The following is a 13,742-nucleotide window of genomic DNA, read 5'->3' as shown; positions in this document are numbered from 1 at the left end:
TTTTTAAATTTATTTATTTTTGGCTGCGTTGGGTCTTCGCTGCTGCGCTCAGGCTTTCTCTAGTTGCCGCAAGAGGGGGCTACTCTTTGTTGCGGTGCACGGGCCTCTCATTGCGGTGGCTTCTCTTGTTGCGGAGCTCCGGCTGTAGGTGCGCGGGCTCAGCAGTTTTGGCGCAGGGTCCCAGTTGCTCCGTTGCCGGACCAGGGATCAAACCCGTGTCCCCTGCCCTGGCAGGCAGATTCTTTAACCACTGTGCCACCAGGGAAATCCCAGGAGAATTTTAAAATAACAGAATCTCCGTATACCCTTGGTTCCTGAAATGGTCCACCTGGTTCCATTTTATTAAAATATAATTATAAAATTCACCATTTTTTAAGCATCTCTATATGTCAGAACTTTATATACTTTATGTCATTTGAGTCTGACAACCATCTACCAAAGTTCATATTCCCAGAGGGCACCTAAGAGGTTAAAGAGCGATTATACCTCATATAGCTATTTAGTGAAATTCGCATCCAGATTTGATTCCAGAAAGTGGGCTTCCTTCAAAGCACGGTGCCTAGCAACAAATCGACCCTGGTGACTCCCTGCATCCAAAGTGGAGAAAACCAATTCCTTTCTAGAAGCCAAGCTTGAGGGACAATTAGAATTTTCTAATAGAAATGCTCTCCACCCTCTTCTGTGACCAAACCACTTATTTAAGCAGTAAAACCTTCCATTGGCCAATGTCAATTTCATATCCCCCGCTAGTGGGAGGGGAGGGTCCCTGGTTCTAATCATTTGAATCTGATCTGTGGGGAAACACGTCCAGAGCCCTCCAGGAAACCCATAATCTTTTCAGAGCGACCTAAGGTTGGGGGAACAAGTCCTGCAGGGTTCATCCACATCCACGGACAACCCTCTCTCCCAACTCAAGACATCTTTTACTCCATTGGTTAGGTTTAAAACACCAACGAATCCGCCCTGCCTTTTCCCGTCTCCCCGCCATGAATAAGATCAGGTATGGACAACGAAATTCCAATCCCCCTCCATTCTGCCCTTTTCAGAGTAACTGGTGCACATGCGGACTCTCAAGTGAGTGTGTCCGACGGTGCATGCAGTCAATTCTCTGCACGGTAGGAATCCAACCGCCGACCTCCACCGGCCACGGGTCACTGGGGGCGTACCTTCCTAGACTCCCGGATCATGCTCCGCCCCCGCCCTGCCCCGCCCCTCAGCCCTGCCCCGCCCCCTCAACCCTACCCCAGGCTCGCCCCGCCCCTTCCCCCTCGCCCCTACGCAGCTTCCTAGTCTCCCGGCGCGCGCAGTCTCGTCTCCATGGCGACGCGGCGTCTATGGCTCCTAGCTCCCAACACCAAGCCGACCAGGAGCTGGGCTAGCTTTCTGTGTCAACCCTTCAAAGCTGGTCGGCGTGAGAGGGCCACAGGCGAGTAACAGGCGCTTATTCGACCACGGTCGCCCTCATCATCCCGAGAGCGGCCTGACCCAGTCCTCACCTCGGACTCCCCCAAGCCCGGCGCCTGAGCTCGCAAACTTCTCTGCCTACTCCAGGTTCAGGCTCTGGCGCCCCAACGCAGCCGAGGCAGCGCGCGAGGAGGTAGGTTCCGCGCGGCCGGAGGTGCAGCTCGTAATTGGCTTCCTCCTCTGGCTACAGTCGGGCACTGAGAAAGGGATATTTGTGTCTGGGTGGGTGTGATAACTGGGCAGTTTTGACAGACGTGTCTACACCACCATTCTCTGAGCTGCCGAGTCGCACGCGCCAACTCCTCCACCCCCCCCCAAAAAAAACAATGAAAATAGCCACGTTCTTCCATCCAAGGGCTTCCGGCTACTTCCCTCTGTCCGCAGGCACCACCACCCCCTTTTCTTTTCTTACTTTTTTTTTTGAAACTTCTTAATGGCCAATAGGAGCGAGCACTCAGCTGGCTGTAGTTAACACGTCATTACTCCCTAGTCGACTTGCCATAAAAAATTTCTGTGGAATTTGAACAAATCACTTAACCTCCCCGGGCCTTGTTTTTATCTTCTGTAAAATGAGGGGCTTGGACAGCGGATCACTTCTAAGGTCTAGTCTCAGCCTTCTGTGAGATAACGAAATTGACTTGAGATTTCTAAAATCAAGATCCTGGGGTCTTTTGACTACTCAAACTACTCTACACAGTGCCCCTATAGCATTTTAGTTAACACATAGCATCACTATAAATTTATCGTCTGACTTCCCAGAGGGCATAGGTGAATTGGAGGAATCTGTTATGACCCCCAAGAGACCCTGGAAGTTGCTTTTTAAAAATAAATCTGAAAAAGACACTGAAAATGTCTTTTGATTTGTTTTATTCTCCTAAAAACCAAGTACAATGATCACCAAGTCCACCTTGTTAAATTTTTTTTTTCTAGTTGAAGTTTTGTTTTTTTAAATCTCAGGAAAACAATAGCACACTGCTCTTTAAGTGTTAAGCGTTTACCCAAGCTGAATCCAACACCTTTTGTAGGATTCCACTGCACCACTCCAGAATTCCAGAGCTTCCTACCTCACCACCACACGCATTCAGCACCACCATTTGAGCTCAGTCTTCAATGTTTTCTCCCCCTTCATTGCCCAAGCCAGGCCCAATTATGCACTTAGAACGGACTTCCTTAGTCAGAGTTCAGCTTCCGCACTGTCCTTGCTAGGCTGTAGGTAATAATAACAATAGTAATAGGAAGAGTTGGAGTGATTATCATTGTAGTAGGAGATAGGTGCTACTGTTATTTATTATTAGCTATTTATATTAACCCTCACAGTAACTCTGTAAGGCAGGTAGTATTGAAACCACTAGGTGGCGTTTGGGGGGGGCTCCAAGGAGCTCTGGTGCTTTGTCTCCATGAAGAAAGAATTTAGCGAGAGGCAAAGTGATAGATAAGAAGTGATTTATTAGAACAGGACGCCCGTGAGGCTTACAGGAGGGCAGGCGAGAGGGTGCTGTGCCCAGAACTAAGTGAGCTACAGTTTTGTAATCAAAGGAAAAGTGGGGAAGGGGGAGCCCCTCTTCTTCCTCATTCTTGAGTAGACATTATGCTTCCATCATCAGTTCCTCCTCCATGTTGGGCGGGGGGGTTTTCTTATCCCTGCATGGTCAAACTGAGACTCCCATGGTGCAATGGAAATGAGCAAAAACGTGGTAACATATACTAAAATATGGTAAATCATCTCAAGTTTCAGTATAATGTCACCTTTTCCTTATATGTTTGTTTTTTATGCACGCAGAAGAGTGTGTCCTAAGAATCATTAACTTACTGAGGTCACTGGGCAGGATGTGGGTCTCATTCCACTATTGTTTTATTGTCTTGGGGCTTGTCTCAGGCTTCTGTCGCATGGTTTTGTTGTTAAGCAAACCTGCCTTCTTGAGTGATCATTAACTTACAGGGGTCTCGCATACTTTTTTCTTTACTTGCAGTCCCCTGGGGGATTAACTATTTAATCACTCTGTCCCTATTTAATCACTCTGTCCCTATCAGTATTTTTATTCTCATTTTACACTTTAGGAAAGTGAATCATAGAGGGATTAAGGAACTTGCTCAAGATCACACAGTTTGCTGGGATTTGAACATAGGCAGTCAGACTCCAGAGTCTGAGCTCCTTGCACTATATTCTGCTGTAAAGGAAATATATAAAATTTACAGATAGTATTTTTAATTATGAATGTAACTGATAGATGATCACTGAAACCATTTTATACACATTTGAGACTATACAATGAAATATTGCCCTCTGCCTGTCCTATTATGTTTCCCCACTAAGCTCCTCTAGGATGGAGGGTGGTGCTTAATCATCTCTGTCTCTCCTCACCACAGTTTCAGGGCCTGAGCATGTAGCTGCCTACTTATTAAATCATTCTTTGCCTATTAGAATAAAAAGTAGCTTATAAAAACAAATAACACAAAAGGATAAAATAATTGCACATGTGGGATGAAACAATATATCTTTCAGTGTTATAAGAGAAACCTAAAATGAGAGTTTTGTGAAATCTGAATTTTAAATATTGGTAACTCATTTTATAAATCAGTTTTCTGAAGCTTTATAGAATCCAAATAAAACCTATTTGGCCCTATTGGGTGCTGGTTAGTGAACACTTACCTGAAGAGTGGGGATATGAGATGTTTTACATTCTTTTTTTGGTACCAAGTCTTTATAATCTGGTGTGCATATCTCAAATTGAACTAATCATGTTTCAAGTGCTCAATTGCCACACATGGCGTGTGGCTACCATGTTGGACAGCAAAACTCTAGTTTAATGTGTACTTTTCCCTTTGCTTTCTTGTTGCCTTCCTTCCTGTTCCATTCATTTAACAGATATTTATTGAGCACCAGTTTGTGTGACATGGAGTGGATTAGGTACTAGAGTTTTTTGTTTTTTTTTTAATGGCTTGAATTTATCTGTTCTTTGTAGCCAAAAAAAACTAGCTGAACTAACTAACCCCTCTTCCCTGGGGTTTTGGTTTTTGAGAGAGGCAATTTTTCCTTAAAAGCTAGAACCCTATCACATAAAACTTAAGAATTGCTGGGAGCCATGTTTTGCATTACTTATGGAAAATCTGTCTGCAATGAGAGAGAAGAATGAGACCCAGGTGGGGAGAAGCGGAGGTGAACAAGGGAAAGCCCCCACCTAAGCCCTGTCCCCACCTAAGCCCCACCCTCTCCTTGAACACAGCTGTAGCCACTGTGTCCTGACTTCCACGCAGCTTGGGTATTCAACTCATGGATTCTATGAGCCAGGGCATCCCGTTTTGTGCCTGAGCTACCTTGAGCATGGTTTCTGTAACTTGCAACCAAGAGTCCAGGCTCACACAGCTAAGAAGCTAAGAAGCAAGACCTTTCTTTTAGAAAGGAGTCCATGATGACCCCCCACCCTGCTGTGACCTGAACCCCAAAGTACATTTTTATTTACATAATATACAGAATTTTTCAAACATGTAATCACATAATTATGCCTTTTCAAATCATTTTGTCATGTACATTTTTATACTTATCTAATATCTAAATACACTCATCTTCTGATTAATACTACCTATCTTTCTATGTAAGTCTTTCAGTACTTTTTTTCTTAAAATAAATCTATGTCTGCTTTTCCATAGCTCTTTTCTTAGAATTATCCTCCCCAATTCTATGGGCCTTTTTAAAAAATTATATGAGCATTCTAAAGCCAATTAAATTACTTTATATCATTCCAATAGTTTTATTCAATCAGTGAATATCTGAGTACCTTTAAAGTGGTGTAGCACCCACACTCATGGGTAACAGCCAGTTTCTGCTCTCCAGAAACTTCTGGCCTGGTGGTGCATTCATTCCACCTCTCTGTGCAAGGAAATGCACATATTGTATATGTGCATTTCCTTAACGGATTCTTTTCCTCTACCAGGATTCTATGCTTGGCCTTTTCTTCTTCTACATAGGTCATGCCATCCATCCCCACTTTCTCACAGTTATCCCATACATCGTCTTTTCTCTTGAGTTCTAACTCTCTTTTCAATACGAACACTTGATTTCAGTTGACCTCCAGGCACCTTCAACTCAGAATTTCTGAAAACAAACTCATTATCCCCCAGAGTGTGCTCCTCTTCTGGTCCTTATCCTGGTCATCCAAGCTGGAAACATCAAACTCTTTTGTTCTCCCTTCTATGTCCACTGAGTCTCAGTTTCACCTCTCTTTTTGTTCCAAGTGTACCTTCCTGGCTTTGTGCATCATCATTTTTCCCTAGACTAGAGTTTGACAGACTTTTTCTGTAAAGGGCCAAATAATAAGTATTTTAGGCTTTGCAGGTCATACAGTCTTTGTCGAAACTTTTCAAGTCTGCCACTGTAGCTTGAAAGTTCCCATGACAATGTACAAACAAATGAGCATGCCTGTGTTCCCATAAGTTTCATTTATAAGGGTAGGCAGAGAGTCATATTTGGCCCATAGGTGATAGTTTGCCAACCCCTGCTCTGGGCTGTTGTAATAGCCTCTTAACTGGTCTCTCCAACTCCCATTCTCTCTCGGGTTTACCCTCCACAGAATTTCTTTTCTAAGATAGATCTAATCATATGATTGTTATTCAGAGCCTGGTTTGCTCTCCATTGCCTACTGGTTAAAATATTTAGCACATGACAATAACTTTTAAAATTTGATCCCACATACAAGAAGCAGGTAAAGGAAAAGAATCTATCAAGGAGATGCACATAAGCAATATGTAGACAGATAACTACAGAGTGGTGGAATGACTTACCACCAGGAGAGGCTACATCCTCTGCCATTCTCTAACACATGGCAGGAGTACTCTTCCCATCTACTGACTTGATCTTGACTTGGTTAAATAAATGCCACCTTCACTGTGAAGCCTGACTCATTGTTGCCGCATTGCAGGTAGAACTGATCACTTCTCACTCTGTGCTCCCATGGTCTATGTTAATTCTAGTGTTGTAGCTCTTATTACGTGACAGCAGGTATGTTAGCTTCTTTTGGTTTCAAGGAGTAGGAGCTGTATTCGTCAAGGTCTCTTGGTTTCAGATGACAAAACTCCAGCTTGTTTTGGCAAAAAGAGAAATCAGTTGGCCCATGGTAAAGACAGGTTGATCTGGAAACAGGAACTCAAATACCATCAGGAATGTGTCTGTGTCTGTCTGTCTCTGCCCCCCACACACACTCCACCCCTCCTCCGTCCCTGTCCTTCTCTCTACCTCATCTCTTCATCTCTCATATCTGATTCTCTTGTATATTCTGCTTCACTCAGGCCACTTTCTTCCTGAAACCTAGAACCGTAGCAGTTGAAAGCTCTACTCTCATATTCTCTTACCTTTGTGACAGTTCCACTTGGAAAAGCCTCAGAAAAAGGTGTGGTGAACTTAGCTTGGATCACAGGCTCAATCCTTGGTTCAGTCATTGTGTTAGCTTATGAATTACCATGATGGGTCTGTGCTAGGACAGCACTGCTCTTGTGTTCGAGGGGGATGGATCTGTCAACCACATAAGGGGGGGATGAGCTATAGGCAGACAATACCTTATTCTAGGGATATTTGTAGAAATTACAATACGTGGCAGGATATAGCAAACCCAGAGAATAGGCCTCAGAACTGGATTCTGGAACTTGAAGGTTGTTCAGAGATAGTTCTGTTGACTGGACTCTCTCCCTCTATCTTTCCAATTCTGCCTCCAATGCCTTCTGACTCTCCTTGGGTATCTTCAGTCCATGAGCTCAAAAAAGAAGGGATTTGAGGGACTTCCCTGGTGGCGCAGTGGTTGAGAGTCCGCCTGCCGATGCAGGGAACAGGGGTTCGTGCCCCGGTCCTGGAAGATCCCACATGCCGTGGAGCGGCTAGGCCCGTGAGCCATGGCCACTGAGCCTGCGCGTCCAGAGCCTGTGCTCTGCAATGGGAGAGGCCACAACAGTGAGAGGCCCGCGTACCGGAAAAAAAAAAAAAAAAAAAAGAAGGGATTTGACTGATCCTGTTTGGGCAGTATGGAAAATTACATTGGAGCCCCTAGAGGGAAGCATTTAGTATATTACTTTGAAGCTTGGTCTGTTCCATATATATAGGAAGTTAGTACTTTGTTTCCCCTGTAAAATTCTGAGCTTCTCTTGTATCCCCAGAGCTTATCACAGACATATCTGATACATACTAGGTGCTCATCAAACGTTTGTTTTAAATAGATATTGAATACTACATGAAAGTTAGGAGTTACCTAACTGTGTTGTTCCTATTACCACCCGGATTGTTGAAAGACATCAGGAGAGTCTGCCCATGTTCCAAAAGGCAGAGGGTGTATTTGGTAGAGAGTCGAAGTGCTGATTAAATGAATATTGTGATGTTAACATTAACCATAATCAGTAGTTATGAATCTACAAGGTGTGCACTTACATACTGTTCTTTCTGGAAACCATGACTCCAATTTGAACAGGTACCACTGGGTGGAGAAGAGAATTGAAGTAGCACAAGGCCAACATAACAGCTCACATGCCTGTAAGAGGTGGATAAACAAAGAGGTGGATACAAACGATATTGCAAATTTTACATCGTATTTTTTAAATAGATAATACATTTATTTTATTTGAAGTTCAAGAGGTACAATGGATGTAAAGTAAAAAAACTCCCTCCCACCCCAGTCCTGCAGCTATCTCTATTTCCTCCCCAGTCAACCAACATTATCAGTTTCTTTTATGAAAACATTTCCTTTCAGAGAGATTTTTTTGCTATTAATACTCATTTGAAAAATACATAGTTGTGCAATGGCCATACCTATTTCTGACCAATTATCAGTCCCTGCTTTAACTGTACCTGTGTTCTCAATTACTCTCCTTTTTCCCTGGAGTCAGTGATCTTTCTAAGCAAGTATCATTACTTTAGGGCTTATGTGATTAATTAATTAATTAAAGGTCCTTAGAGCTAGTTTGCTTGTCTCAATTGCAGTAAAGCCTCCTTTTTGTTTCCCTAAGCAATCTTAATCAGCCCCATAGGGCAACGTCCCAGTTTTTCGTTTGGATAAAACATCAAGTTGTTTCTACCATGTCCCTCCTATGTGCCGGGCACTGTGCTAAACTCTTTACCCAGATCATCCTATTTAATCCTTATAATGATCCAATGAAGTTGGTACCATTGTGATCCCTGATTTACAGACAGAGGGACTGAGGCCTACAGAAATTAACTTACCCAAGCTTACATGGGAAGTGGCAGAACTGGGATGTGAACCCAGTGTCTTTACTCAAGAGCACAGCTCTTTTCTTTTTTTTTTAAATTGAAATATAGTTGATTTACAATGTTGTTTTAGTTTCTGGTGTACAGCAAAGTGATTCAAATATACATATGTGTATATATATGTATATGCACATACATACATATATGTATTCTTTTTCATATTCTTTTCCATTATGGCTTATTACAAGTTATTGAATGTAGTTCCCTATGCTCTAGAGTAGGATCTTATTGTTTTTCTATTTTATATATAGTAGTTTGTATCTGCTAATCCCAAACTCCTAATTTATTCCTTTTCCTACTTTCCCCTTTGATAACCATAAATTTGTTTTCTGTATCTGTGAGTCTGTTTCTGTTCTGTAAATGAGTTCATTTATATCATGTTTTTAGATTCCACATATAAGTGATATCATATGATGTTTGTCTTTCTCTGACTGACTTAGTATGATTATCTCTAGGTCCATCCATGTTGCTTCAAATGGCATTATTTCATTCTTTTTTATGGCTGAGTAATAGTATCCCATCATATATATATGATGGAATATTATATATTTATGTTATATATATATTATATGTAAATATACATATATATATTATATATATATACCACATCTTTTTTATCCATTCATCTGTTTATGGACATTTAGGCTGTTTCCATGTCTTGGTTGTTGTAAATAGTGCTTCTATGAACATTGAGGTGCATGTACCTTTTTTGAATTAGAGTTTTCTCAGGGTATATGCCCAGGAGTGGGATTAGCTGGATCATATGGTAGTTCTATTTATAGTTTTTTTAAGGAACCTCCATACTGTTCTCCATAGTGCCTGCACCAACTTACATTCCCAGCATTTATTATTTGTAGACTTTTTCCATGATAGCCATTCTGACCAGTGTGAGGTGATACCTCATTGTGGTTTTGATTTGCATTTCTCTAATAATTAGCGATGCTGAGCATCTTTTCATGTGCCCGTTGGCCATCTGTATGTCTTCTTTGGAGAAATGTCTATTTAGGTCTTCTGCCTATTTTTGGATTGGGTTGTTTATTTGTTTTTGTTTTGGGGCCATGCCTCACAGATTGGGGGATCTTAGTTCCCCAACCAGGGATTGAACCAGGCCCTCGGCAGTGAGAGTGCAGAGTCCTAACCACTGGACTACCAGGGAATTCCCAGGTTGTTTGGTTTTTTTAAATATTGAGTTGTACAAGCTGTCGTATATTTTGGAAATTAATCCCTTGTTGGTTGCATTGTTTGCAAATATTTTCTCCCATTCTGTAGGTTGTCTTTTTGTTTTGTTTATGATTTCCTTCGCTGTGCAAAAGCTTTTAAGTTTGATTAGGTCCCATTTGTTTATTTTTGCTTTTATTTCTTTTGCCTTGGGAGACTGACCTTAGAAAACACTGCTATGACTTATGTCCGAGAATATTTTGCCTATGTTCTCTTTCAGGAGTTTTTGGTGTCATGTCTTAAATTTAGGTCTTTAAACCAGTTTGAGTTTCTTTTTGTATATGGTGTGAGGAAGTGTTCTAGTGTCATTGATTTACATGCAGCTCTCCAGCTTTCCCAACACCACTTGCTGAAGAGACTGTCTTTTCTCCATAATATATTCTTGCCTTCTTTGTCGTAGATTAATTTACCTTAGGTGTGTGGGTTTATTTCTGAAGAGCCCCAGCTCTTGAGTATTACTCCGTACTGCCTCCCAAAGAATTCAATTTTATGAAAGGAGATTATGAAAGGAGGTAGGTAATGATAAAGCTAGGTAATGATAAAGCTAGACCTAGCAGAGACTGGGTTTCCATCAAGGGCTGGGATCTGCTCATCCTAGGTTTTTCTTTACTAGGTAAAAATGGGAGGAGAATTTTATGCACTGATGTTTCATCCAGGTAAAGGGTAGAATGTAGCAATCCATAAAGACCCTAGAGCTAGAACGGAAAGGAAATCTCTAAATATAAAGGGGAGACCCAGACATACGGGTACCCACAGAATGTGGGCATCTGTGGTAGGTAAGTACCTCTCAGGAGAGGCCATCTTAGATTTCTTCTGTTAAGATCTTATTTGGTTCATTATTGCATTGTTTGGGCTTCTGAGCTCCACTGCTGTAGAGAATCAGGAGTAAAATCTTTTATTTATCCTAGAGTTTGGTCTTCTACAACTGTTTTACCCAAAAAGATGCCTTGTTTTTCTGATGGACTTTAGCTCTCTGTGAGCTTCTCAGAGGGATAATCAAATTAATACATATATAATGTCTGGCTTGATCAGGGTTCCCCAGAAAACAAAGCCTAAGGCAAAAGTTTGTGCACTACTGCTTTATTCCAGAGTGCAAATCAGTGTGAGGGAGACACATTTAAAAAGAGAAAAACTTAATGCAAATAAATGAAGCTTCTCTTTTATTGTCTACAGTTTTGGTCCTGAATTTTATATTCCAGAAATCCCTAGGTATTACTACTTATAATTTTTAAAGCCTGGCTTGTGATATGGGGACAAGTGTTAGGGGAGGAGAGGCAAGTGAATTATTGCTTATGAAAAATTTAAGTGTGGCATCTCTCATACATTAAAAAAAAACCCTTAAAAATTGATTTTTCTCTTTACAATTAGAATGAAATTTATCCAGGTATATAAAGGGCTAAGTTATAGGAAAATAAGTCTATATAGACTAACTTTAAAAAGGGACACATTCAAAGAGAAAACATTGTAAGTATTAATAAACTCATAAGGGAACTTATAAGGTAAGAATTATATTTTTAAATGCATCTTTGGAGAAAAATGTTAATTTCTAAATGCATTTGTTGAAATGATATTTTATTAAAAATACTATCTTGAAATATCATGGAAAAACTTCTAGTTCTGGCTAATATATACTCTGTAAAGGTGTTTTTAATAACACGGATAAACTGGAATGTGGCAGGTAGTTTGGTTTATGTGTTGTTTTACTTTGTTAAAGTGGGAGGGAAAAGCAGTGTTGTAAACATACGCCACACTGAACTTATGGTTTCTGGGGGTCAGCTCAGTAGGAAAGGGGCACCTCAACCTGCTGTATTGTATTTGGATCCAGATCTAGGGTCCAAGTTACATAAACCCAAAAAGGTAACAGAGAATTAGAGGCTAATTTAATACATCACTTTTCTAACATGCAAAATTTTTTCCAGTAGCTCTTTTTACGTAAACTCCAAGGTGAACGGGGAAAAGGGGAAGCATTAATTTCTCTAGGCTTTTTTAAAATCTCATTTCATAAACCAGAAGAATGATGTTTTTCACTTAGGATGAAAGTAATGATACTAAAAACAAAATCAAAATACATGCTTACTACCCTGCTGACAGACCGAGTTCTGCATTCTATTTTATTTATATTCTAAATTTAGACAAGTCTTTAAAGAAGTAAATATTTTGGTTTCTTGCAGGAATCATCTAGACAAGACAGAAGCTGTAAAGGTAATAGTATATAAAATAGTTTTTAGAACGCTTTAGTTCTATTTTACCATCAGTTTATATAGTTTTGGAACAATTGGCTTTAGTATAAAATTACATTTTAGCCTAGATAATAGAAATGTTCATATAAAGGTTATGAATAAATTATTTCAAATACCTCAAACTAAAATAATACTGATAATGCTAGTTTTTATTTCTGCTTCTCTTTTAGGCACCAAAATAAAGACAGAATGGCCAATTGCTAGTGTTTGATCCAAAGGGTAAATGATTTATTACTTAAAAAGAATATGTTTGACCACCCTTTTGTCCTAAATATTAAGAAGATAGTCTACAGGAATAGTTGAGTGTGGTTGAAAGACTTAGCAATTAAATCCTTTATTATACTGTCTGTCACTCAAACAATGCCTAAATATTTGCCAGTCAGGAATTTCTATTAAGCACATCACTACTGATAAAATACTGGGTTGATTTTTTTTCTTTTCTTTCAGAAAAAGTGATGATTGAACCAAATGGAGCAATGTCAGAGTAAGAAGATGTCTCTGTGCGTCTGATCTATCACATGCCTTTTAAGCAATTAGAACTAGATAATGCAATCATTTGTTACCCAATTAAATTTGAAAGTCCAGAAATGCATGGATTAGCACTTAGCTTTTGCTTCAGTCAAAGCTATTGTTACTTAGATAAGAGGACATTTAAAATGAAAACTGAATTTTGATAAAAATGTAGGGGTATAGATAATATTCAAACCTACTTTTTAAATGCTTAAACAGCAAGTATTCTGTATTTTACTTATATAACTTTCATCGCTCATTCCTGTTTCACTTTGATACTTGCTCTCTTCTTTGAGAATATCATTTTAAAGGAATACTTACCTTAAAATCAAACAGATTCTTTGTTTACTATGAGAAGAACCATTACTACTAAATTAGGAAAATAATCACCCTATCTAGTTGAAGAGATTGATATTAAAAAAAGAATCATAGTCCAGTTTCAATTTGGTAGCTAAATATTAAGTACCTGCTTTGTTCAAGGCACTGATTCTGATAATTCATCAGAGCCCTTCCTGATACGATCATCTCCTCTCCCCTTAAAAAAAATTCAATTATTTATTCCATGAAAAATTACACTTTGAAAGTTGATTGTAAAACACATTCATGGGGATCAATTATTGATAAATTGGCAGGTGCCATTCTAGTGGGATTCTATTCAAATTGATACTATTTTGAATTATTCTGAATATTATTGGCTGGGAAAAATTATACCTTATGCAGCATATATTTCAATTTTCATACTGTCAAAGCTAAAAATTAAAATTAGGGTCCACCTTGACTTTTGTTGTAAATTATATATTAAAGATGTATTTTTATACTAAAGAGAAGGTAATGTATTACAGATCAATGACAGACTCTGTGCTTATTTCAGATTAAATGTTATAGACAACCAGAAAAAACTAAATGCCCCATTAAGTATATTAATCTGGATGTAATTATATATAATATATCCTATTACATGGTTGAATATCTTTAAATTAAAAATCTAAGAAAATTTTAGTAGTCTTTGAGGGAAATAGGATATAACTTTCAGTAATACTAATGGGAGTTAGTAGTCATTAGTGAAA

At 39.6% G+C, this 13,742-nt stretch overlaps 1 protein-coding gene across 7 annotated transcripts in view; it reads left to right on the top strand.

Moving 5' to 3' along the window:
• The first annotated feature begins 1,273 nt into the window (after positions 1–1,273).
• ERICH2 (glutamate rich 2) overlaps positions 1,274–13,742 on the top strand; it is a 30,547-nt gene continuing 18,078 nt past the window's right edge. The window contains exons 1-3 of one of the 7 annotated variants that reach the window (XM_060015665.1): positions 1,274–1,426; positions 12,097–12,127; positions 12,613–12,649. In XM_060015665.1, the coding sequence (XP_059871648.1) occupies positions 12,634–12,649 (16 nt within the window). In that variant the 5' untranslated portion in view covers positions 1,274–1,426; positions 12,097–12,127; positions 12,613–12,633. Of the gene's footprint in view, positions 1,427–1,471; positions 1,598–12,096; positions 12,128–12,335; positions 12,385–12,612; positions 12,666–13,742 lie in introns of those variants that run through there. The other 6 variants (XM_060015664.2, XM_069540819.1, XM_060015668.2 and 3 more) reach the window with 6 other exon arrangements.

Source organism: Delphinus delphis, chromosome 7 (assembly GCF_949987515.2).
Source record: "Delphinus delphis chromosome 7, mDelDel1.2, whole genome shotgun sequence".
Taxonomy (NCBI): Eukaryota; Metazoa; Chordata; class Mammalia; order Artiodactyla; family Delphinidae; genus Delphinus; species Delphinus delphis.
Note: the sequence above shows the minus strand (reverse complement) of the source record. Positions and strands in the feature narration are given on the sequence as shown.